The sequence below is a fragment of the Peromyscus eremicus genome, chromosome 8b (genome assembly GCF_949786415.1).
Source record: "Peromyscus eremicus chromosome 8b, PerEre_H2_v1, whole genome shotgun sequence".
NCBI classification, from domain to species: Eukaryota; Metazoa; Chordata; class Mammalia; order Rodentia; family Cricetidae; genus Peromyscus; species Peromyscus eremicus.
Window position 1 is genome coordinate 53,261,410 of NC_081424.1, and position 27,112 is coordinate 53,288,521.

Genomic DNA, 27,112 nt, shown 5'->3' on the forward strand with positions numbered 1-27,112 from the left:
TGAGTTTTTAAAAAAGGTTTAATTTTAGTTTTTCATTGTGTAGATGTGTGTGGGTGTGTTCACACGTGAGTCAGGTGCCCACAGAGTCCAGAAGAGGATGTTAGATGCCTGGAGCTGGAGCTGCAGGTGGCTTGAGCCACCCGAAGTGGGTGCTGGGAAATGAACTGGGGTCCTCTGCAAGAGCAGCGTGTGCTCTTAACCATGGGGATCTCTCCAACCCTTGCAAAGATTTTCTATCTTACTTTTTTTTGTGAGTATGAAACATGGTTTATTGTTCTAAACAAATATTTCCTCTGGGACCCCTCCTTGAGGGGAACTTCTGAGTACTTAAATAGTTGTCTTAGCTTTAGGAAAGCATTCCCTCCCTGTACCATAGACATGGACACAGATGGCTATGGCTGTGGCCCCTGGGCTGACCGGCCATCTGCACGTGTTCCTGGAGCGGAGTCACCCCGGTCCTTTTCTCATGTGGTGTTCCCAGAGCTGCCACTCCTGCACCAACTCCTCTGGAGTCATCCACACCCATCTCACTTAGAGCTGAGTGCCTCCTCCCACGAAGCGGCTGACTCGGAGTTCTTGGGAATTGCTGGAAATATGGATTGCATCTTACTTCGAAAGTCCTTCATCTGGAAGAGAAAAGACATCAAATGTCAGAAGGGAGGACTAGCTGAGGCTCTCGGAGTGGAGAGCACCCCACCATCCTTCACGAGTGCAGAGCAAAGGACAGCAGAGAAACTGAGGCCTGCATTCAGCACCACAGTGGAACAGCTGTTCTTCCAAGTGTGGATCTGCTAACCAAACAACAGACAACTTCACTCCTGTCTAGAAGGCAGCAGGTCTAAATCCACAGACTCACAGGATGCGTATCTACAACAGGATGCATGGTGGCTTTCATTTATAGAGATGCATTGGGCAATACAATTTCTGTCCTTCTAAATACATGATTATACTCAAGCCATTCAAAGTCAGAAGTTTAGAGCTAGAGGACAAGTAGAAAAAACTAATGACAGATATACTAGAATATTCTCATGTGCCAGTGTACAGAAGCCCACATTGAGATCTCATCAGTGAAAGGTGACTTAAGCCACAGGCAAGAAGGGGTCTAGGAGGTCACACCATCGAGTGCAGACCCGTGTGGAGGGCATCACTGATCTGTGGGACAGGACAGTCTCCTTGGGTGCACACTCCAAGCCCTCTTCATGTATAGGACCCTGGCACACAGAGCTATCTCAGTAGCTGTACATGGTCCAGGCTGACCCCATCAGCCACACCCCATTCATTTTCCTTTGGACGTAGGTGCTGAGAAGGTTCCCAAAGCTCCCAGGACTCCACAGCAACCAATCATTTCTGGGGGAGGCTATTAGAGATACAGGTAATTTTTCTTTCTTTTCTTTTCTTTTCTTTTTTTTTGCTGTCGATATGTATTTCAAACGGAGGCTGAATCTTTACTCTGTTGCCAAATTCAGGGGTTACATCGTTTTCAGTATTTGTAAATTTTAGGCTGATATCCAGCCTTCATAGCATATACTTGGTAACACAGACTGCGGTTGGAGAGACCACTCTCCAATCCCAGCCCCAGCCCATTTCCTCACCAGCATCCACATAGGCTGAAAGGAGATAGTCATTACCTGTCTGAAGAGTTGTGAGGACAAGCTGGGGCAGTGCACACAGAGTGCAGCCCCAGCTCACAGTAAGTCCTCATTCTGTGAAGGCTACCACCACTGCAGCATTATCCAAATGTGTGTGCTGTGTTCCAAAACAAAGCTCCCATGGATGTAAACATCATGGCATGTTGACTAAAAGCATGGCTTTATAGTTATAGACCATTTGGTGTGACTATCCTCACTATTTTAGGGAGTCTGTAGGAGGCCAACCGTCTGGATGCTCTAGACCCATTTGCTAATCTTTGCACACCTAGGCAAACCCTCCCTGTGAGCCCTCAAAACACCACATTTCCCAGTTCTCATCTTGTGTTAGGAAAATGTGATCACCACTGCTCACAGAAACCAGCCAGATGCTAATCTTGAATAGACACATAGACATTGTCTCTCCCTGCCATGAGCCTGCATGGGCTCTCCATGAGCACCAGAGGCAGAGCTGCATCCCTGGAGAGGGACTAGAACACGGGAGGGGTCTCTTTTGTGGTCACGGTTGCTGTGACTACCATAGGCAAATTAGTGGCAGGGATAATACTGATGCTGAATATCCAAGATTCACAGAACTGCATGTTAAAAATGCCAATCACAACCTATTAAGGAACTTGGCATAGACGTTTGGAATTGAAAACCCAGGGCCTCTCTGGCCATGGTTTGCAGTATGCTGTTCCTTGCCTTTCTGGCTGACGTCTTTTATAACTTAGGTTGTGTTGGACCGCCCAGCATTAAAGTACAAGCACAATTGTGTGTCACAGCCCCTCATCAGTGGTGCTTGTAGTCAGCTGCTAGGAACAGAGAGGCTAGGAGGTGCTGATGAGGCTGGGTGGTGGGGAGTGTGGTCGCTGCTCTATCCCCCACCCCTGACCTCATCGTCTGTCCTTCAGTCCTCAAGTACTGTGTTACTCTTTGTTCCCGTGGGCATAAGTGTGCTACTAGGAGGACTCATACCCAGAAAGCAGCCAGCCAGTAGTAGTCAGCTTCAGACTGCGATGTGGGACATCTCAGATGTGGACACTGAGCATAGGGGATAAAGGACACCACTGAGCCCTGGGCCTTCAAGCTGTGGGGATGGAAACTCAGAGTCCATATTTATGTAATAAACAGGCTCTCAAGTTGCTTCAAAGATGGGGCTCCATGGGGTTTCAAGCTTGTATTATTTATATGGGCAGTATCTATATAAAATATGTATCAGTGAAGGTCATACAAAGGTCAATGGGTTATTCCCCTGTTTAAAGATGCCCTTGAAAAAAGATTTAAAGATTGAGTATAATTAAGTTTAATCTGGACCTAAATATAAATCCATAGCTGCTGCCGTGGAACTTCCCCTCTGCCCCCGGAATTTGATGAGTGTGAGTATTCTGGTCACATTACTCCAAAGCAAAACTCTGGGTTCCCCTCCCTGTAGTTTGCTTTTCCCCTGTGGCTTTGACCAAGGAGAATTTTTTTTTTAAAACCATGAAAACACACCTGGACATTTTAGTTTGGATGGTATGAGAGGTACATTACTAGTGTTCGCACATGGTCAGTACAATCCACTTCTGCAGTTGGGGCTCATCAATGGTCAGTACCACCCGCTTCTATAAATGGGGTTCACCAATGGTCAGCACCACCCGCTTCAGCAGATGGGATCTGCCAATGGTCAGTACCCTCCACTTTTACAGATGGGGCTCACCAATGGTCAGTACCACCCACTTCAGCAGATGGGGTTCACCAATGGTCAGTACCACTTCTGCAGATGGGGTTCCCCAATGGTAAGTATCACCCGCTTCTATAAGTGGGGTTCACCAATGGTCAGCACCACCCGCTTCAGCAGATGGGGTTCCCCAATGGTCAGTACCACCCACTTCTGCAGATGGGGTTCCCCAATGGTCAGCACCACCCCTTCTGCAGATGGGGATTATACTTCTTCACCTCCTGGAAGTTAGGCAGCCATGTGACTTGTGTGGATAAAAGAAACATGTCACATCTAGGCATTTAACTGCAGAAGCTCAACTCTCTAGGGCTCTCTTCTTATTGAAATCTTGGAACCCTGTGTGGCTATGGTGGGGCCTCAGGGACAAGCTGAAATACAGTTAGGGGAGCCTCCCAAGAGACCAGCTTGAATCTGTATGGGTCCTGCAGGAGTGGAAACTAACTTCTGTCAAGGTGGAGTTAGATGATGTCTTTTGTATATGTGTGTGCACAAGTGTATGCATGCATGTGGACGGAGGCCAGGGTCAACCTCAGGGGTTCCACCTTGTTTTTTTGAGGCAGGGTCTCTTACCAGGACCCAAGGCTTTCTGGGTAGGACAGGTGAATGGCCAGGGAGTCCCAGAGGTCCACCTGTCTCTGCATTCCCAGTGCTAGGAATTCTGGGGATTGAACTCAGGTCCTCATGCATACATGGCAGAGCACTTCCTAGTATCACCCCAGTGCTGAGATTACACCACAACTCAGTCTATGCTGGCTGAATCAGGAAAGGAGCTCCTGACACAGGCCTCTCTGGGGCCCGCCACATGGATTTGCCTGAAAGAAGGCTAAAGAAGCGCTCAGGGCTGGATGAGGGGAAACAGATGCCCTGCTAATGAGCTTCCCAAGCCTGCGAACTCTCCACCACCTGAACCACAGCGTTCCCACAGTCAGGGAACTATACTCAGTCCAGTTTTATGTCACCAATTCCTGGGGAATCAGAACATTTCTTCATCTTTTCAATGAATAAATATAGGGAAGGGCTGTTCAACAAGGAAAGGCTGTTATACACACACACACACACACACACACACACACACGTTTAAATGGGAAGATTGATTAATCAGCATTGGCCTGGCTCAGAGAGCAGGCGCTGACAGCCTGTTGATGTAAGGATCCAGATGAGGTGTCTAGACAGCGTTACTTCAATGTTCAGGGGCGTTAGGGGGGCTGACATGACACTTGCGACATTTCTGTTATTAGTATTCTTTATGTAAAGGGCAGAGCAGTATCTCTGCTTTCTCCTAAACCATTCCACATCACGTCCATGAAGTCCAAAATGTGCAGTCAAGGCAACTGATTCAGGAATAAAAAGTGAACACGTAACTTTCTGAAAAATACAACCCCTTAAGTGCTGATTAAAACGGTTGGGTCTTAGGCTGTGATTCAACAATAGGACACAATCCAAGTGTTCCTTTTCTCGTCACGTGAGATGAACTGAGCAGCAGGGCCACTCTCTCAAGCCAAGGCCTACTTTATGACAAAGACCCAGCCTAGCGAGAACATTGATAACCTGTATTTTGATTTCACACAACAGGTTCAAAGGCAGTTAGTTCCAGAAGGCTGTCCCCAAACCAAGCTTCATTCTTTCTAACTGCAATCTTAGAGGGGCTTCATGCCCTTTACCAAACTAGTGGCAGCTCTGCATCACCTCTGCCAGCCAGTCCTTCCTGCAGTCTGACCACCATGGCTTTCCCGTTAAGTCCACTTTATAAGCGTAATGGATCAATTCTCTCCCTTTCTTTCCTTCTCTCCTCCCTTGCCTCATCTTACCTCTCTTTTCTCTCCCCCTACTCTTGAAGCAGCTGCACCCCCATTTCATGATGTCTTTAAAAACATGTGTACAGTGTGTGGCCTGCATGTATGTACAGTACCATGTGGGTGCTGGGAACTGAACCTGGGTCCCTGCAGCAAGCACCACCCTTCCTGTCCCCTTCATAATGTCTTAATGCCTCAGATGGGCTATTCCAAGACAACAAAGGCAGTTCCAAAATGTATCACAAAAAATGCTGTATATTTTTAAATGCAGGAGTTAATTTTTTTTCTAAGATTTATTTTATGTATATGGAGTGTTCTATCTGTATGTATGCTTTTAAGTCAGAAGAGGGCATCAGATCCCAACTATGGATGGTTGTGAACTATCACATGGGTGCTGGGAAATTGAACCCAGGTCCTCTGGAAGAGCAGCCTGTGCTCTTAACCACTGAGCCATCTCTCCAGCCCACAGGAGCTACTTTTTAAAATGGTATAGGAGTGGACATAAATATAAGCCAACCAGAACGGACTAGTACAGGTTCACATTCTAATGAAAGTTATCAATTTCTTGACCACCACACCACCAGGCAAGAACCAGTACTCCAAACACCAAAAATACCTTTAATGCAGTCACTTGGAAACTGAAAAGGTAAAGTCACCCCGCAGCTGGATGCCACACAACAGGAGACCACACAAGAGACCTCCAACTTTCAGAACCCCCAGTTCACCCCACATCGGCATATACTGCATCTTTGTCTTTGGTATCTTTAGAAGGATGGCTTAAAACTTGATATCTTTCTGAATTTTCCAAAGCGTATCTGCACTCTTTACCATCTGGGCCTCCTCTGCAGAGCTCAACTTTACCTTTATAATATCTGAGATGCCGTTTTCTCCTATGATACAAGGCACACTGAGAAACACCTCTTCTTTGATTCCGTATAGACCTTTAACATTGGTGGAAACTGGATATGTTTTCCTGAGGTTCCTCAGAATGCTTTCTGCAATATCAGCTACAGACAGGCCAATGGCCCAGGAAGTATAGCCTTTCATTTTGATAATTTTATAGGCACTGGCAATCACATCTTTGTGGACATTTCCCCACTGCTCGGGGTCTTTGCTAGTTCCTATCTCTGAATTCAGCTCTTTCAGAGGCACACCGGCGATGTTCACTCCACTCCACACGGGGACACTTGAGTCTCCATGCTCTCCAAGGACCCACCCGTGGCAGCTTTCAGAGTGGATGCCAAGCCTCTCCCCAAGCATGAAACGGAAGCGAGCAGTATCAAGGTTACAGCCACTTCCAATGATACGGTTTTTGGGAAACCCGCTCAGTTTCCAGGTTACGTAAGTTAAGATATCCACTGGGTTGGAAACAATAATCAGTTTGCAGTGGGGGCTATGCTTGACAATATTGGCAATCATCACCTTAAAGATGGATACGTTTCGCTGGACTAAATTCAGGCGCGTTTCGTCTTTCGCCTGGCGTGCACCTGCTGTGATAATAACTACCTCAGAGTTGGCAGTGACATGGAAATCTTTGCTGCAGACAATCTTTGGCATTCTCACGAAGACACTGCCATGCTGGAGATCCATCGTCTCGCCCTTCATTTTTGCTTCATCACTGTCAACAAGGGCAAGCTCATTGGCCAGGCCTTTTGCTATAATGCTGATGGCACAGGCCATTCCGACTGATCCGGTTCCTATAATGGAGACCTTGTTGTGGAGAACGGGCTCTTCGGAGCTGATGTGCTTGATAAGTTTACCCTTCACGGTCGACATGGTAGACCTGGGAATGGCGTTCCAACAGGCCCGGTTGAGGGGGGCACCCAGCACCCGACTGGGCCACAGAGCTATGCCCTGGTCCCTGAAATCCACTCTGGCTGCACCCATTCTTTTGCTGGCCCGCAGGATGCCCGCAGCCCAGGCCATGGCGGCTCACTTGGGTGGAGGAAGTGAACCGAGCGAGGAAGACAGTTGAGGCCCAACGGTTGGTCGCCCGCAGTACAGGCGCAGCCCCTCCTCCCACTGCGGCTGCGCGTGGGCTCAGCGCAGGCTGGGTCTTCCGGCTCCAGCAACAGCAAGTCTGCACCGAGGCTTAAAAAGGACTTTCACCCCAGCAAGGAAATACTGGAGTTAGTTCTACAACCCATATTCTTTAATGTTGATGTATAACACCCAACCCAGACCCCTGGAATTAATTGTTTTCTGATCTTAGTGTGTATATCAAAATGGTTCTGGCAACAACCTTGAGCCACAACAAAGGTGGCTATGCTGTTTACCAAGAGACAGCATGGCGGGATAAACAGGCTCCTCGGTCAGCGTATCCAGCTGGAGGACCTCTTGTTTAGGGATTTTTGCCTGTATCCTAACCATGGTGCACTCCTGGACACGGCAGCAAGAGGGAAGGGCAGGAGTGTTAGCAGTAGAAGCCGACCGACCGACCGACCGACCGCAAGAGCATGCTCCTTCATTCTCCTGCCAAAGGAGAGCCCGTGATTGAGTCCAAATGAAGAAGAACAAAAAGAACTCGGTGGTTAAGAGCACATAATGCTCCTGCAGAGGACCCAGGTTGGGGTCTCCATACCCATACCAGGTGGCTTAACTGCCTTAAACTGCAGTTGCAGGGACACCTGCCTCTGTGGGCACCTAGTCCACTTGGCGAATATAAACTCACTCAGGCACACACACACTCACATAAACAGATTTAAAAAAAAAAAAAAACAAATAAACAAAACCAAAACCAAAATCTTTTCCCAAGCCCTGCAATTTCTTAAGGAGAAAGATGGCCCTGTAGCCCTCCATTAAAATGAAGGTGTCTCTGAAATGACCTTAGAACGGCAGATTAACTTTCAGCCAATATATAAATTAGATTATTGACTAAAGTAGTGAAATGCAATTACTCTGCAAACCTGGCATCGGTATATCTCTTCTGTGTTTTTCTGGACAGTCTTGTGAACTAATTTCCAATCTCCGAGGAGATGCAAACATTACATTTTATGACAAACCTAATAAACTACAAATGCCCAGTAAATACAATGGCATTTTCTTGCCACCAATCAATTCTGACCATGTGTTGAACGCTCAGAGCACTTCCTCTTGGGAATACAGCAATATGCTCCCCCAGAATGAGGGTCCTAGGTACATGTAGCCCTTTCATCATGGGCAATTTTTTAATTTTAGGATACTGAGCCCTGGCAAAATTAATATTTTATAGCCAGACTCAAAGAGCGCCTCTCTGGATGCAGTGCAGGAAAGCAGGTGCCCAGCAGAGGAGCTGGGAAGTGGGAGTCAGTGGAGCTCCTCAGTCTGTGACTTGCTGGTGGTGTTTACATGTTTCCAAGCCAAGAGGGCTTCCTAGAGGAAGCAGAGCCCCTGGGACACAACAGTCTAAGACAGACAGATGAATTCTCTGCACACTGGCAATCAGATTTATGGCAGCAAGTAGTCAAATTAAAAACTGGAATTTAAAAACTGGCCGTCTTTATTAAATGGTGGCCACCATTTTAGGAGCCCTGAAAATGGTCCACAGACTATCACTGATAGCTGTTATTTCCTTCAGCCCCCTTTTTCTCTGGAGATATTTAGCCTGCAACTGTTTCTACCTTCTTTCTGTAATGATCCCTTTGACCAGTCAAGTTGTTTTCCGGGATGAGTGCTCTTGAGTTTGAGACTCAAGGACATAAAGGCTCTTAGCTGGACAGCGTCTATCGACAGTTATTTTCTCTCCAGAAATTGAGCCTCTTCAGAAATACAGTCTTGATGGCAGCCGGCTCTTCAGTCTTCCCCTCAGTCACGACTAAATCAAATGTCGGGAAAAACGACAACATTCCAAAATAAAGAATCCCCCAAAGCAGTTTTTTATTTATGTAAGTCTTAAGAAGGCAAGCATAAAGACAGGCAGATGTTCATCACTTTCTGAGAGACGGAGGGATACCTAAGGATGTGCAGAGTCAAATGTAGCCAGATAACTCCCAATGGCTTTCTATCCTATGTGAATCATTATTCCTTTCAACTGAAGACCCAATTCAAATTATCTATTAAAAATGAAGCTGGGCAGTGGTACATGCTTGTAATCCCAGCACTCGGAAGGCAGAGGCAGGCAGATCTCTCTGAGTTTGAGGCCAGCCTGGTCTACAGAGTGAGTTCCAGGACAGGCTCCAAAGCTACACAGAGAAAACCTGTCCTGAAAAACAAAACAAAAAAGTAATGTAATATTACAGTTGAGGCAGGATGCTTTTTGTTACATCACTTAGGAGAGAGGAAGTTGGAAGTCAGGACCACCAGCATGTATCTAGAGCAGTAGTTCAGACCTTCCCAATGCTGACCCTTTAATACAGTTATTCATGTTGTGGTGACCCCCCAACCATAAAATGATTTCATTGCTACTTTATAATTTTGCTACTGTTATGTATTCTAATGTAAATATCTGATATGCAGGTTATGATACATGTGACCCCAAAGGGGTCATGACCCATGGGTTGAGAACCACTCATCTGGACTGATGACAACTGACCCCAAGTCACTGGGTATTCACTCCACCTGGACTCCCTACCACTGCTAGCCTTGCGGCCCTCTCTTCTTTCTCTTTCTTAGGAGTCCAGTCCATGCCATCCGATTGCAGATCTCCGTCAACCCTCTAGGCAAAACTAGTCCCCACTGTGCTCTGTAGCCCATCATGGGATCTGTTACAAACAGTTAAGTGTAAAACAGTCCAGATGTGCCAGAGAGGGGTCACCCCATTTATCAGCACTCCTGTCCTCTAGAACATATCTGGGCACAGGGACAGGGACCCAGTAGGTGCTTATGGAGGAGAAGGGCCAATAAGTAACCCCAGACCTGAGTTAGCACAGCTGGAGGGCTGAGGTGAGTGGCAGAGAAGGCCAGGCCTTCCTGGTGCTGGACTTCTCAGGGCAGAGGTGGTAGGTGAGGCCCCTTAGGGCCTGTCTGGAAGGCTAGTGAAGAAATCCCAAAGAAAGCTATGGGTTGGCTAAGGGAAGTCGTAACTGTTTTCTCAGCTAGGCCTTTCTCAAGCTTTCGCCACACTAACTCAAGGCAGCGGCAGCAGCAGCAGCACCCACAGTGCTGGAAGCACAGCAGACCGGAGCGTGGTGGCGGAGAGGGTTTTAATCCTTTAGAACCCTAACATCTGGGAACGCGACAATAACCAGCAGAGGAAATCCTCGGTAAGGAACAAAGCGATGCTCAAACGGCAGGGCCAGCACCACAGCTGACCTGGAGGTGGCTGCACGGCCGCTCCGACAAGGAGGTGCTCCCTATAGGACACAAGCAAGGAGGTGCTCCCTGTAGGACACAAGCAAGGAGGGTGCTCCCTGTAGGACACAAGCAAGGAGGGTACTCCCTGTAGGACACAAGCAAGGAGGGTGCTCCCTGTAGGACACAAGCAAGGAGGGTACTCCCTGTAGGAAACAAGCAAGGAGGGTGCTCCCTGTAGGACACAAGCAAGGAGGGTGCTCCCTGTAGGACACAAGCAAGGAGGGTACTCCCTGTAGGACACAAGCAAGGAGGTGCTCCCTGTAGGACACAAGGGAAGTTTGTGATTTGAAAACCTAACATGAAAACTAGTTTTTAAAGTTGCTTTCCAAGTAGAAGACAGGTATAGGTAGAAGATCCACCCAAAAAGCACTCAGAGTACTCTGTTTAAGAATTAAACACTGAACAATGAACTGGCCACTCTTCTGATGAATTCTCCAAATCACATTTTTGTATTACCATATTATTATATGATAATATCATATCATAACTGCCCAGTCAGTGTGAAAGAACGATTCAGATTAACCACTAAAAGGAAAGGGCTTTATTATTACTTGTGTCTGATTTGTATACTATTGTATATTTCTGTGTACAGGGTCATGGAAACATTCCTGAGGACAAGGGTGGAGAGGGAGAAGGCAAGAAGCCCGCGCTACTGCACCGAAGACGCACTGAAGAGCAGCAGGTGGGGGCGAGCGGGCAGGCGACTGCAGTGGGACTGGATGTGGTCAGGGAGTGGGGCTCCATCAAGTAGACCTTGTAACAGGAGGCTATAAAAAGGTTAAAACGAAGCATCATCCATCTGACTTACATTTTAAAAATATCTCTGGCTACCATGTGGGAAAAAGAATCTCGGGGAAATGAAGGTGAGGCTGGGAAACTAGACAGAAAACTGTCCATGTGCAAGCAAAAGATGAGCACAGGCTACGGGGCGTGGTGGGGCTCGGCCGTGGGGCTGTCGAGCAGGACACGCTCTTGGGTTGGAAGAGCCATCCCCCTGGGCTTGAGACTTGCACTGGGGATGAGATGAGGAAGGCGTCTCTTTGATGGGGAAGATCAGGGAAGAACACGAGAGAATCAAGGATCCTGGCTGGTGTGTGTTGTCACCAGACACATTATGAGACAAGAGGGTGAAGATGGTCAGCATGCATCTTGGAGGCAAGTCTGAAGGGCTGGAGTTATGTGTCTGGAAATCACTAGATGGAGAGATTGATTTAAATGCCAGAGTCTAGATGGGAGAGCTAAGCAAGTAAGGGGAGACAGCTCGGAAGATCTGGGTGAGAAGCTGTCAGTCACTCTGACAGCAGAGACAAGCCAGAGGGCTGTTCCTCAGAAAAGAAGCTCAGTTGTGTCACAGGTGTGGGGGACTGGAGACAGCAATCACAGGCAACTTTTTGGAGAAACATTTCTATTGGAGATGCAGACAAGTGAGCTTCCATCCTGAGGAGAGTAAGGACTATTAGAAGAGGGGATTTCAGAGGTGGAATAAGCCAGAGCATTTCTGTATGCTGTAGCAGAAAGAGGACCAGCGAAGGCCAGGGACCCTGGTGACAGTCTTTGGGCAGATGACCTGGTAGCAGCGGTCACTTACTGCCCAAACAGCTGGGTCAGGTCTTCAGCAGTGACAGGGCTAGTTCGTCCCTGGTAATGTGGTCCAGACACAGGCAGAAAGCGCAAGCATCCTGTAGCACAAGGCTGCAGCGGGGAAAGAGAGCAGAAGCCATTTTGACTCTCCTATGGGAAGACGTAGCCCACAGGAAATGGCTGTGCAGTGGAGGACAGGTAAGATCTGGGGAACGGTAAAACATGGTAAGATATAATTATGAAAGGCAATCTGGCTTTCCTTCTGGGCAGCTCTGTGGATGCTGCCATTCAGAGGGAGTGTGACTGACGTGTAGGGTGCAGGTTGGGAATGAATGACAGATCAGTGGGGAGGAAGCACACATGGTTCCTACGGTGTATCTGAGTCCAGTGGGTCCCTGAGACTGAAGCACAGGGTGGGAGTAAGGTCACCCAGTGCCAGAACCCGAAGAAGAAAAGATGAGGGCCAAGGACAGGGCTGTAAGCACCACTGTGTATTCAGTACAGCTGTACCATGCAGACGTGAACAGAACTGCGAGTAAGAGCCAAGCTAGAACCAAGAGAAGAACAAGGAAACAATAAAAGCCAGAACCTTTTAACAGTGCAAACAATAAGTGACATCAACCATCAAGAGAAGGTTGTCAGTGCAGCCCAAGTCACAGAATGAAAAACTACACAGCACATGAAAAATTAGCTCAGGCTGGCCTTAAAACTAGAGGCTCACGTTCTGGGATTATAGCTATGTATGGTGTCACCAAGCTTAGCATACAAACAGCTAAATAAGAAATGGCCCGGTCAGTCAAGTGTGCGCACAAACATGAGGAGCTCAGTTTGGTCCCAGCACCCAGGTAAAAAGCTGGTGTGGTAGGGTGCACCTCAAGTCCCAGGCCTGGAAACGGTATCGGTGGGTTTCCGGCCAGTCTAGCCACATTAGTAAACGTCAGGCCGAATGAGAGACCCTGATTCAAAAAAAACAAAAAAAGATGGAGAGAGATTGTAGATTTCTAACATTGACCTTTGGATACACACACACACACACACACACACACACACACACACACACACACACACAAAAACAAACATACACACACCATACACAGAGAGTTTTTTTTTTTTTTTTTAAAGTATTCTGGAAATCTTTTAGTTAGGAAAACGCAATCTGACAGACTACTTCAGGACAGGACCTGGGGAACTGCAAGATTCCAGACACAGCCATCTCCAGGAGAATCTCCACTGTCAGACACATCTATCAGATGGGCAAATGTTACAGAGAAAGAGAAGCCACCAGGGGCCAGGGAGCTAGGAAACATATGCATCCTTACCTTCTCAAATGAGAAATACACCCAATTAGCTCAGTGATCAGGACAGAGGAAACACAGAACCCCAAACAAGTGAGGTCAAGGATCCCCTCTGTCCTGTGTAATACATGTAGGAGGAATACTGAGGTGTCTAAGCTGGTGGGTGTCTGGCCTCTGAACACCAAGGCTCTCACAGCACCACTTTTCTCTCCCATTAATTGTGCACATTCCCACTGTATAAAATGCTCTGAGGCCCAACTTTACTTATAAAAAGAAAATGGTGGCTTTTTTTTTTTTAGAAGTATTTTGGAAATGTGCCCAAAGAGCAGATTCTTCCCTACGCTTAAAAAAAAAAAAAGTCCAAGTCATTATCTCCCACTTTAAACTGAGCAAGACCATGTGATCCAGACCCTCTGTCACCAAATTGCTCTTCCGCATTTACATCAAATGCCTCCTCCAGTTCGAGTTAGGCTATTAGAGCTGCTGCAGTGGAGTAGGAAATAGGGTGACAGAGATGTTCCTGTCACCTCAGACTTGAACTAACTGATGCACGGTGCTACTTCCAATTCATTTTTAAATGATTCGGGGGAAATAGTCCTCCATCTGCAAGGCTGCCAGAAGAAACGGTTGCCAGGTCGGGCCGACTCTTCGGCAGTTCCAGCAAATACTGTTAAGAGGCGGAAGTGAGGCAGAGTGGCAATCAGAACCAGAAACCGGCTCTTCTTCCTGGGGCAGAGCACTAGATTAGGCCACTCCAAAATGGCTGCCATTAAACAATTTGCCAGGAAATTCAGATTTGCTTTTAACCTTTCACTGAACCAGTGAGAAATACCCAGCACTTAGAAGCCTATTTCCCTTCTGAGACACCTTCGGAGTTAAAACTTGTGAGTCTTTCCACAGTTCCACTTAAATACGGGCCAGCTGTTTCATTTGAGATGAGTAAATGAAATAAGAGTAGGAATAAATGTACTCATAAGGGACACTGGGGAGACAGACACATGCATGTTCTAATCACTGGGGAGACAGACACATGCATGTTCTAATCACCGGGGAGACAGACACATGCATGTTCTAATCACTGGGGAGACAGACACATGCATGTTCTGATCACTGGGGAGACAGACACATGCATGTTCTGATCACTGGGGAGACAGACACATGCATGTTCTGATCACCGGGGAGACAGACACATGCATGTTCTAATCACTGGGGAGACAGACACATGCATGTTCTGATCACCAGGGAGACAGACACATGCATGTTCTGATCACCGGGGAGACACATGCATGTTCTAATCACTGGGGAGATACATGCATGTTCTAATCACTGGGAAGTTACATGCATGCTCTAATCACTGGGGAGACACATGCATGTTCTAATCACCAGGGAGACAGATACATGCATGTTCTAATCACCAGGGAGACAGACACATGCATGTTCTAATCACTGGGGAGACAGACACATGCATGTTCTAATCACTGAGGAGACAGACACATGCATGTTCTGATCACTGGGGAGACACATGCATGTTCTAACAAAGAGACACTGGTGACTATTGATGAAAATTAAATTAGCAAAGAGGACGAAGAAGAACTCCACTATAGTTGGTAAAGGCCCTCATACTAGCATAAGGCTTACAAGTAAGCCTAACATGCTAACATAAAAATTATGTCTCAGAAATCAGTAAAAAAAAGATAAATCAATTAAGAGATAGAGTAGCAGCTACAAAAAAGAACTGGAGAAAATAATTTTCGTGGTCTTGTTTGGAGGCAGTCTTGCTCTACAGCCCATGCTGCCTGAACGTCTGCAGCCCAGGCTGACCTCCAACTTTCTGACCCTGCCTCTCAGGTCCTCCAGTTACAGCTGTATGCCAGCTTGCCAGGCTGACAAAAAAAAAAAAAAAAAAAAAAAAAAAAAAAAAAAAAAAAAAAACCATGTCAGAGTGCACCCTCTCTGTCTCAGCAGAAAGATACCACTTTCCAGAGTCTCTCAGGACAGAAAACAGCTCAAAGGTGCTTCATTCTCACATGGAGCTTTTTGGTTTTGAAGAGAAGGAGGCTGGGCTCTTGGGAGAGAAGCAAGCACCATTAGAGGAGAAGCAGGACAGGACCTGAGAACTGGGCAAGGTTCCAGACACAGCTGTCTCCAGGAGAACCTCCACTGCCAGAGACACCCAGTCTAACATCTATCAGATGGGCAAATGTTACAGAGAAAGAGAACACACCAGTGGCCAGGGAGCTAGGAAATATATACACCCTCACCTTCTCAACCTTTCCACACAGCCCCTTAGCAGCACACATCAAAAACATTGAAAAAAATCATCCCTTGCTTCAACATTAACATCTTCAGTCTTTACAACAATTTTCTTCATCAGGAAAAGTGCACTAAGATGCATGTTTAACAGGTTCATTATAATGCTTAGTAGTGAGACGCTAGTCCCTGCGCAGGGCTGATTAAGTAGACTACAGTATGGAATGGAGTAGCACGGAGTCATTAAAAGTGATGAAGATTTATGTACTCTGCTGTGTGAAGATGGTCCCGTGACTGTTCTGTGAAAACTGATCCAGAGTATAGAGTAGCACATCTGAGTTGGAGCACTTTTTTTTCCAGATGCTATGGACATGTCCTCTGACAGAGAGGGCAGGTCTGAAAGGAGCCCCACTCTACCAGTGACTACAACTCGGGGGGGGGGGTGTGGTTAAAAAAACATGAACTATCTTTTAAAAAATATAGGTTCTACACATTTTAAACACATACATATTCATCCATAATTTAGATTCTGAATGTTCCCCAGAGGTCCACATGTTCAAAACTTGGCTCCAGAGTGGTGCTATTAGATGCTGGGAACTTTGGGAAGATATGCTAGGAAGAGGCATTTGGGATGTGGACTGCCCAGCCTTCCTCTCTGTTCCTCGACTGGTGGTGTGAGCAGTTCTAGTCTACCTTGCATGCCTGCCTCTGCTCTCCATCACTCTACCAGGAGCAGAAAGTAATGGGGCCGCTCAGGCACAGGCTGGGACTTGCAAATCCATGGACTGAATGAATATTTCCCAAAGGAAATGAATGCCTCAGGTACTTTGTTACAGTAACAGGTAGCTGACTGATTAAATATGTAAAGACAAATCCCTCCTTACCCAACAGTTAAAAAAAAAAGTAATAAAGTTAAATCACCATTTATTCATTAATTTAAAATAAAATCTCGAAATAATTTAATTTGCCTCAACAGAGAACATTTTCATTCCTGGTTTTTATTACAATTGATGTTTTAGCTCCTATAAAGGCAACAGCTATAAACTATAAATTCTTACCCCACCAGGCATCATGAACACAGTCCATACAAGCCATGAGAGAAGCCAGTTTCTCAGAAGAGCAGAAACATCGAGCCCAAGACCTCTGGCCTGGGTGGAGCATCTCCATTAGCCTTTCAGCATGACGGAAGATACGATATAGAAGAGTCTACATATTCTCACATACGGTAATGCCAACAAATGGTGACTGCCAGGCCTCTGAGATGACAGTGCCCAGCACAGGGCCACAGGCAAAGCACATGCCCAGCCCCTTCCATAAAGTTACAACTGCAATAACCAAGAAATAGTGGGACAGCTAACACGTCACCTTCTAAGGAAAAACAAGGACAGTGTAGTCTAGTTATGAATAAGCTAACCCTCTCCAGAAATCCTCTGGCCACCAATTAATACCTAGTAAATCATAAAAGAAGACGAATGACAAAATTAACAAGTCAATGCATGAGGAACATGCCAATAAGTAAATGGAAGTCTGCTTTCTTCCACAAACAGGAAACTACCACTTAATATTGCATTTTTCTCAACTATTTCCTAAGCCACCTGCCCCGGTACCAGTCAACTCACCCCACCCCCAGTGTACTCAGCTGGGCTGGATGGCCATGTGCACAGCTGGTTTAGCCAGGTGGCCAGGAACCTACAGGAAAGGTATTTGCATTTCCTCCTCCCCATAGTAAAACTACTGAGATGAAATATTGCCTCATTAATACTCAAATGATCAATGAATTCACATAGAGCAATCAAGCTGTACTTGCTGACTCAGTACCAATCAGGACATGGGTGCTGAACTTGGAGTGGTTTCCAAGAGCCTCACCTTTAACCTTGGGGAAGGTCAGTGCTTTGGACAGCTAATGCAAAAGCTGTTGTTTTGGGGAATCTCTGATTAAATTCTGCACCACTATATGAGATATAAATGTATTTTTACACTGGAGGTACTATATGAGTTCTCTGTGCAATGAAATTTCATAATAACTATGGGGAAATAAAGTAAAGCAAAGGTATTTTAGGACACGGGTGTTTTAATTAGAGCAATTTAAACATGTCGTCTCTCAGGCCAGCAGAGGGAGCTGTGAGTTAAAACAGGAAACGCAAGCGCTTCAGGCAAAGCTGCCCACAATCGGCCGCCAGATGGCGGGCAAGAGGAACTGGGTCCACAGCAGAGAGCACAACTCAAGGGCACTAGTGGCAATTCCATGACAGTGCAGTTGATTGTGATTTACCAGCTTTTATCTAGGAATGACCACCTCACCTACATTCTGTGTGCAGAGGCCTGGGTTATTCTGCTCATCATCTACTGAGATTGTCATCTTAAGTGGTAGAAAAATGGCTTCCCCAAATGGGGCTAGACACAGATATCCAAGCTCACCACCAGTCTCAGGCCAGCCTCCTGCCTTCACTCAAAACTGTCGTGCAGGGAACCTCTCACTGTTTTCTAGGAGCCTGGTACAGGGTTGTGCCCTTTGCTAGGGCAGTCCTGTGCAGCCAGCTCAGGGTAGCCCCACAAATGAGTTCTGGAGGAATAACAGAGATTAACGGGGACTCTGGCCCTGTAAGACATGCCCTTGTACAGATATAGGGTTCAGTCTTTGGAGAGGAACTCTGACGAGCCGATGGAACGGATGAGCCCAGGGCCATTAGGAGAGAGGCTGCTGGCAGTCTCTCTCCCTTAGGACATTAAGACGCAGTGTCAGAGTCCACGTGTTGGCACAGTCAGTGATGCTAACTAGGAAACATTTTTTTCTCCCTCAATAGTCCTTAGGTAATAATCCTCTTATTGGCATCATAAAACAAAGTTGGTCATGTTCTAGAAACGAAAATAGCACAGTCTAGCCCATAAAGCCAAATCCTCAGGAGTATAATAACCTACTTTTTGTTGGTGTATGAAAATTTAGATTGATTTCTTATGATGACTCTTATTTTTTCTTTTATTGAAAATACTTTTTCTCCTTATGTAATATATCCTGATTATGGTTTCCTCTCTCTCTACTCCTCCCAGTTTCTCCCCACCTCCCCTCCCATGAGCATCTACTCCCTTTCTGTCTCTCACTAGAAAACAAACGGGCTAAGGGATAGTAATAAAATAAACTGATAAAACAAAAGCTATCGCCACACTGAAGTTGGACAAAACAAACAGAAAAGAGCCTAAGGGGAGGCACGAGAAACAGACCCACTCATTTGCACATTCAGGAATCCCATAAAAACACTAAACTGGAAGTCATAATACACATACAAAGTACTAGTAGGGTAAAGGAGATAAGAAAAAATACACAAAAATAAAGAATATTCAAAAAAAGGGAAAAGCCCTGACCTGACACGGAGACAAGGAACCTCCAAAGATGCCATGGAGTCCCTTCTCTGTTGGCCATCTACTGCTGGGCATGCAGCCTACCCTTAAGAGTAGTGTGTTTCCCAGTGACTCCCTTGGAGAAAACTAAATTTTCATTTGCAAGTAGTTGTCAACTGGAGATTGCTTCTGGGTTAGGGATGGGGCATGTGTCCACTTCTCCCTTCAGCTCTAGGGCCCCGTGCAGGTCCTGTGCATGCTGCCTCAGTCTCTGTCAATCATGTTGATTCAGGGGGCCTTGTTCTTCTGGTGTTCCCTGTCCTTCTGGCTTTTATACTCTTTCCATCTCCTCTTCCACAGGGATCCCTGAGTCCTGAGGGGACGGATTTGATGGAGACATCCCATTTAGGGCTGAGTGTTCCATGGTCTCTCTCTGTGTGTGTGTAATGTCTGGCTGTGGGTCTCTGCATTTGTTCCCATCTGCTGCAGGAAGAAGCTTCTCTGATCTATGAATCTGGCAAAACGTCATTTTAGTGACAGCCACAGGAACACAAGTGTCCCCAAACAGACCCCATGCTGGTCAGGGAGGACTCCTGAGCTCCTAGGCAGCTGTGCTTTGTTTTTGGTACAAAGTAATAAAAATAAAATCGTACATATAGATCGTTTGCATTTAGGTGGTCTGAGTGTAGACATCCTGTGCAGTTTTTTAATACTGACACCACAGTAATATTTCTAAGAATACTAGAAAATTATTTACCCACAGTCTGTTATTTGTTCACATATTTCTGTCAACATTCTTCTGCACATTTTTCAGACAGCCACTCTCTTGTTATACTAGTCCAGTTGGAATCATGGCTTTTAATTCTATCCATATATGGTGAGTCTCAAATTCGTATCTCCCTCGAACCTCGTCTTGACCTCCAAACTCACCTACTGACTCTCCGTGTGCACAGTGGTTTGGATGAGAGTGGCTCCCGTAGGCTCATAGATTTCAGTGCTTAGTCAGCAGGGAGTGGAACTCTTCGACAGGATTAGAGGGATTAGGCAGTGTGGCCTTGTTGGAGGAAGTGTGTCACTGGGGTGGGTTTTGAGGTTTCAAGAGCCCATGCCAGCTTCTCCTCCCCCGCCCCGTCCACAGATCAGGATGCAGCTCTCAGCTACTGCTCTAGCACCTGCCTGCACGCTGCCATGCTCCTCACCATGATGATACTGGACTAAGCCTCTGAAACTGTGAGCGAGCCCCCAGTGAAATGCTTTCCTTCATAAAGGTTGCCTTGGTCACGGTGTCTCTTCACAGCAACACAACAGTGACTAAGACAACACGCCTACCTGACAGACAGCTCAAGTTCACAAGCTGAGCCCGACTTTACCGACAGCTATTCCCCTCACACTGCCCCTTCCATTTTCCAGGTGCTCAAGCCAATGCTTGCAGAAACCCCTGGGCTTCCCATCCCCTCACACTGCCCCTTCCATTTTCCAGGTGCTCAAGCCAATGCTTGCAGAAACCCCTGGGCTTCCCATCCCGTCACGCACACCCTCTGCCGACTTGGATTATGAGAAAGCTCTTTTCATGCATGTCACCGATGGCACCAGTGCAAACCACTGTCTACTCCCATCTGCCTGCACAGACGGGTCCAGAGCCTCTCGCTGATTATTTAAGAGAAAGGGAAGAAACCAGTCATTCCTAGTATGTAAGTTTTAGTTCTGGGTGTCCATTTTACACACACACACACTTAGAACTTTTCTCTGAAACATGTGTATAACATGTTAATAATTTAAAAGTATATGTAAGTATATGGATGTCAAACAATATAGAAAGTAGTTCCAATAACTTTATTAAACAGGTAACCCCAATTTATACAGAATGAACATGAGCTCTAAATCAGTGATTATTATATTTGAAAAACTTAAGTTACTAGCAACAAGAAGTTGCCTCCATCTTGGTAAGAATTTTGTCATATTCTGTGTCATTACTACAGAAGACAGAGACCAAATTATATGCAAATCTGAAAACCAGGAAGTTTAGACAACACAAACAACAGCCACGTGCCAATCACAAGGCTAGTTACTTACGCTGTGAACTCCTAAAGCTTTCCAGACTGCAAAGCTGATCACGCCAACCCCACACCAGGCATAAAGAGAACCCCAGCCTAGGGCTCGCAGAGCAAGGGAAGATCCACTCTCTGGTAAGGCAGCTGTGGCCATAGTGCCCTGGAATGAACACAGAAAGCTTGGGTAAAACACTCAGTAAATATTCTGGAGGTGTTTGAAGATCACATACTCTCTGTGTAAGCAACCTGACTGGGAGGACAGCCCAGGCCAAGGTCACATGGCACCTTTGCTACCTCTATAAGCATGTAAGCTCTCTGACTGATGGATATTTGAATATGTGGGGCACTGTGGTCATTATCCTTCCAGAGCAACCTAGAACATTCCATCAAGATTCATTGGCCTTTTCATGAAAACAGCATTAAAGTAATTAGCTAATTTGATGAGGGATAATGGATTTATAACACTGTCTTCCGCCTGGAAAGATTACTTCAATTTACTAAAGCTCTTCCCATTTTTAGAGTAGACTTCTATATATGGCCTAGCATACTTTCTCGTGCAGGCTTCCGATGCACATGTGCTATGTGATGGCAGGAACGCCTGTCCAGACTGGTGGACTCTACGCGCTTGCTGACCGACATTTGGTAGATACCTTAGACTGAAGCGGATTGGATTGTTGAGTCTTTCTTTAGTCCTCTTCCACACTGTGGCAGTGTCTGCAGACTCCACTGCACCGTGACTTTTAATTGGTCCCAATCCCCATTCAGAAGCAAGAGCATCAACCAATAGTACTCTGTTAGGATCAGTTCCTTTGCTTTGGTATCAGCTTTTTTTTTTTTTTTTTTTTTTTTTTTTTTAAGAAACAGATCAAATAGCTATTTCCCCCCTGGAAAAAACAGAAATTCTATACACACACACCCTTCAAGGTATACATAAACCCACATTTGTTTTACTAAATCAAATACAAACATATGAAAATAACTCGAGATTCCACAGCAGCGTTCAAAACAGAATCTCAATCCGCCTCCGATTTTTAAGAACAGTTATGTGTCTGTGTAATATCAGTCACCTAGCCTGTGAGGTGAAAAGATTAATTATTGTCTCCATACTTCCCAAAATGAAATTTAGTAGCATCTTGATGTTGAAGATTGATCTATCACACGTTTTTTCCTTCTGGGAGAAAATATCAAATGCTATCCATACTCTCTGTTCAAAATGTTCTAGATAATGTTGGCTGACTTCTTGCAGAAAAGATTTAACTCACCAAAAAAAAAAAAATAATGTTTTATAAGAACATTAAATATAGCCATGCACACAATCAGTGTGTCTTGTGTGCAGGCATATGTACATGTGTGTGCATTGTGTTCTGGCATGAGTGCATGTATGTGTACATACACATGTTTTAAAAGCTACATTTCCCTTCATTGCTGTATTTTTTTTTTAATTAAAATTAAGGCTTCTGCATTTGGAAGTTGAACTGAACAAATTACAATGTAGTTATTGCCCTCAGTATTTCCAAAATACAACAGACAGTTTATTTTCTAAGTGAAAAATCTGTGTTTATAATACCTCTATACTTGAGACCGTGGATATTCCTCCTGGCATTTACCAGAACTCCCCGAGAAAGTGGATTATTAGAACTGACCTACCATTCACATATGTAGGAAACACCATTAGCAAACTGTCATTTGTCAAAGGGCAACTGTGTAAGGTTCACATTTTTAGTGAGTACACATTTCAGTGTACTCCTGGGATTTGTTTTATGTTTTATGTTCACATGGGTTTGTAAGGAATATTCAACATGGGGTAGACGGCCCCATCCATGCAGTGGTGCAGCACAAGCTTGAGGCTCTAAATTTGGATCTCCGGCATCACATAAACAGCCAGGTACAGATGTGGGCCTGTAAGAATCCTAGCACCAGGAAGGTAGAGACAGGATGATCCCTGGAGTTGCTGGCCGCCAGTATCCAAATCCGTGAGCTCCAGAATCAGGGAAAGAGCATGTCTCAAAAAAAAAAAAAAAAAAGGTAGAGAGAGATTGAGGAAGACATCCAGTGTCTGCTTCTGGCCTCCACACACACTGCCCCTGCCATGTACATACATGAGCATTTACACACACACACACACAAACTCAATCTAGCTATTTTCCCTACATCCTAATCTGACAAATATTTTGATATAGCTACATCACTAAAGTCAATTTTATAATGTGCAATATAATTTTAGTGCTTTTTATTTATCAGAAGTTAAAGCTATGATGCCTGAGAGCCTGCTTTTTTGTCCTACTCATCTACTCATAAAAGGGTTTAAAATAACTCAGTTATGTGATGAAGTTCTGCGGTGCCATTACGTTAGGTAAGTAAACTCCATGTCTATATACACATCAATTCTGTATTTTCAACAATTCTAACCAATGGGCACATAACACGCACACATTTTTCACAGATGGCACTTCATTTAGTCTCACAACCATGTTATAAAACCAGTGTGTAAAAAGCACAGGTTTAAAACTAATCTTGGAGGGATGGGGATAGAGCTTGTTGGCAGCATGCCTGCCTAGTATGCTAGCCCTGGGTTCCATTCATAGCACTTACATACTCACAGACACACGTGTCTGTCTGTCTGTCCACAGCACTTACATACTCACAGACACACGTGTCTGTCTGTCCACAGCACTTACATACTCAGACACACGTGTCTGTCTGTCCCGCCCCCTCTCTGTATCTCTTTGTGATGTGTGTGCATTAACAGCTACAAGCAACTTGAGGGAATAATTCTTTTACTTTAGTTTCCACTTTGCATTTTCCCCTTTCTCTTTATTCAAGAAATTACAAAGAAAAATACATGTTCTCTCAAGACTACTCTTTTTCAACTTTTGACTTCCTAGTGTAAGACTCGGCAATTAGAAAATAAAGCACTAAGGGAATGATTATACCCCTGAAGTAGAAAAAGCGTAGGCAGGCCCCAAATACAAGGCTGGTCATTTGAAAGTCCTTTTAGGTTGCAATTTGAATCTGTTTCCAGGGTAGAGCACAGTTTATTTAAATAAGAGTATTGCTAAAAGTGGTACCATTTATTCCTTAGGGGGCAAAGAAGGCGAGTACCATGTCGGACCGATTGCTTAATCCATGCGTGCCCCAGCGTCCTGCTGTTTAGTGGGAACAGCATCCAGTGCCTCAGTGGGCTGTGTGTTAAATGAGTGAGGCCCGTGGAAGAGTGGCTAAGACACAACAAGCATTCAGATGTTAGGGATTAGGACTGGGAATGTAATTATTAATTACAGTTAATAATTTTAATGCTTCAACAATGACATTTACCTAATGCTGGTTCCTTTTAATTTTGTTTAAAACTACTGCTGAATTACAACGAAGGACTGCAAGGATGGTTTTATACCATTGCTGTCAGGATTACGCCAAAGTACGTAGTGTCCACTTTAGTACTTTACCGTCCACTGCTCTGAACATGGATAGGAAAATAATTGTCTCAAGGGCCGTCAGGATTAAAACTGTTAGACTACAAATGGCAAGTGTGATGATACAATCTCAGAACAAAACAAAGCACCAAGCTGTCAATATGTAGAAACAAAACAATTCAATCCCTAGCTCCCATCAGATTCTTAAATAGATCCCTGACCCAAGGTTTAATATAATTATAACTGTGGTTTGGAAATCGAACAAAATTCACTGTTAAATACCAATATCAGTTGGGTCTTAATGACATCTGCCACAAAATAAATTTCTTCTCTAAAAATATTGCATAATATAGAGAGGAAATGACCCTCAAGAGCCACAGAAATGATCTTTTCATAGCTCCACAAGTCTTTAGAGTATTTAAAGGGAATTGAAAGGCATTTTAGATACAGTCTCTTGTCATTACAGTATCCATAAAGCTTAAGTATGATTATTACAGATAAGTGGGAAGAGAATTGGTTTATGATTTTTCACATAATATTCTCCCATAGCACACATCAAACTAATTACATAGTTATTTGTGTGAATATCTAATTTTGTCTCTCATAGCAGACACTGAAGTTCCCGGAGGGACAGACATGCTATTGATTTTTGTACCCTTTCCACCTTAATAGCAGAGTGCCTGAAACATAAAAGATCCCAAGTAAACATTTGCTGAAGCGATGAAGTAATGAATAAATCAGCCATATGGATGGGAGAGGGAAAGAGAAAACATTATAAGCAACTACAGATACATATCAAGAACATTTCCCACCAACCAAGGAAAGTAGGTACACGACATCAGACAGCAAATGTACACTCTTGGTAACAGAATAAGGATCTTCTGTCTCAAGTGGGTTATAGCTATTCATCCAATGATTTCTGAGCACACCTATGTGCCAGGGACTTTATGATGACTGAGGCTGAACAACATCCGGGACAGTTGGTTTTTTTTTTTTTTTTTTTTTTTTTTTTTTTAAAGAAGACAAAATTTTCATTCATTTTAAAGAATGTTAACATTTTAATTAACATCTATGAAATAAACATACTTCTTGCAACCAGTATCAACAGTTTAAGTGATACTGTTTTTCTCTCTAAGCAAGGTCTCTTGTTATCAATAATAAATTACTTAGTCATGCTGTGAGTACAAAAGGCAATGGATACGTTTCCAAAGTTTTGTTCTGTTAATTTTAAGAAAGCACACGAAACAGGTCAAGACTGACATCTAGTATACTTCTTAAATCCATGGGTTTTGTGGGTATATTTTTAAAAACAACGTGAAAGGTCCTCTGTTAAAAACAACGGCAACGCTATGAATGGATTTTGGAGTCACAAACCTTATTGAACCATTCAGGGCTTTTCTTTTTAGCTAATGATAATGTTGTAATAAATCCGGCTAGCATTCCCGCTGCTGCTGCAGAACCGAGGAAAATTCCACCTGCCAAGAATTGGGAGAAGGTATTAAAAATAAAGTTTAAACTAAAAAGATTTGCACAAGTAAGTCTCAGATGCTTTTATAATTGCATTCAAAATTCGAAACATCAAGGCTATGAGGCTCCTGAGAAAACCTGCGTGACCCAATGACCTCTGGTTCCTGGGGACACTGAAGCACGGTTCTCCAGGGCTGAGAATGGGTGTTTTCCCTTCCCCCGCCTTCTAGGACAGCAGCGCGAAGTTGCTCCAGAGGAAGAAGAGACAGTGGCAATCAGAAAAGGGCAGGGTGCAAAGAAAATCTATAGAGAGGATGTGTAGATACAGCATGGACTGGAAACTAGATCTGCCCGGCCCTGCCCAAGGAGACTTCACCTGGTGAGTGACGTATGGGCCCTACAGGCTGAGTTCAGGGTAAAGCCCCAAATAGGGCTCTCAGGGCGGAATGAGTTCGAGAACATCCCATTCCAGCGCAGGGCAACCATACCTTTAATCAGGAAGAGCCGATCGTCTGGGGACGCTGGAGCCTCTAGTGGAGAAGGCTCCCCAGGCCCGGAGCCCGCGGTCTCCATACTCAAAGTCTCCTCTACCGTGTCCGTTTCCAAAGAAGCTCGAGTGGAAACGCAAGGCGGAGAGAAGACAGGTTCCGCAGCAGTCTTCCCTGTGCAACCCGAAGACGGGTCCGGTTCACCGCGGTATACCCTAATAGTCTCTGTGTCCCCAGCCCAGAGGCGAGGGCGGCGTCCTACAAGCCCGCCTCCCTGAGAGGATCACTGGGCTTCAAGGCGAAGACTTGTTGGACTTTAGTATTTTTGTCTACTTGAAAGAATACTCAGCTCCGACTCTAGGAGGCAGTGAGGGGTCACAGATGGAACCGGGAGCCCAATTTCCGCCTGGCTTGGCTCCTGGAGCTCCGTTTACCACGCAGCCTTACACTATATCCAAGGGTTTGGCCCACGATTCGAAAAGGCAAGCCACGATTCGAAAAGGCTCCCCGTTTCTTTCTGAGAAACTTCGGAATAGTTGTTACTTCAGATCGAAGTGACGTGCCCAGTCCTGGAAGAGAACCAGTCTGTTAGCTCCAAAGAACACGCCTTCCTGACCATCTGACTTGCCCGCCTGCAGTGGGCGCGCAGGGCTAGCTAACTGAAAGAATGGTACCAGCCCAGACTGCAGAGCCTGGAGGTGTGCTCTCCAAGGCTTGTAAACACTAACTCTAAGGCTGCCCTGGGGTTGCTGGGAGCCTTAGCTTAGCAGCCTGCAGGCAGGCCTGATGGTTACAGTCTGGGAGGATGACGTGCCAACGGCG

The 27,112-nt window shown here is 45.3% G+C and overlaps 1 protein-coding gene and 1 long non-coding RNA gene across 3 annotated transcripts; one reads left to right on the forward strand and one right to left on the reverse strand.

Annotated features, from left to right (window-relative positions):
* Window positions 1-26,874, reverse strand: Tmem242 (transmembrane protein 242). 2 transcript variants are annotated; one of them, XM_059272811.1, is made up of 4 exons: window positions 26,291-26,874; window positions 25,710-25,810; window positions 20,948-21,085; window positions 1-626 (listed from the first exon to the last, which is right to left on the reverse strand). In XM_059272811.1, exons 1-4 carry the CDS (start codon window positions 26,373-26,375, stop codon window positions 528-530), a joined length of 423 nt encoding a protein of 140 aa, XP_059128794.1. In that variant the 5' UTR covers window positions 26,376-26,874; the 3' UTR covers window positions 1-527. The 2 variants fall into 2 exon arrangements, with proteins under 2 accessions (XP_059128794.1, XP_059128793.1); XM_059272810.1 differs by lacking the exons at window positions 20,948-21,085; window positions 25,710-25,810; window positions 26,291-26,874 and adding an exon at window positions 6,003-7,149.
* Window positions 4,716-17,591, forward strand: LOC131918623 (uncharacterized). Its single transcript, XR_009381031.1, has 4 exons — window positions 4,716-5,080; window positions 5,726-7,270; window positions 11,005-11,094; window positions 16,605-17,591. It is a non-coding gene; the product is annotated as an uncharacterized LOC131918623 (long non-coding RNA).
* Window positions 26,875-27,112: the final 238 nt, after the last annotated feature.

Excerpts from the sequence above, each read along its gene's own strand:
- Tmem242 (XM_059272810.1), bottom strand. The coding sequence starts at position 7,067 with ATGGCCTGGGCTGCGGGCATCCTGCGGGCCAGCAAAAGAATGGGTGCA. Across the intron at positions 627-6,002 it reads GCATCTCAGATATTATAAAG|ATGAAGGACTTTCGAAGTAA; the intron begins GTAAAGTTGAGC and ends TTTCTCTTCCAG.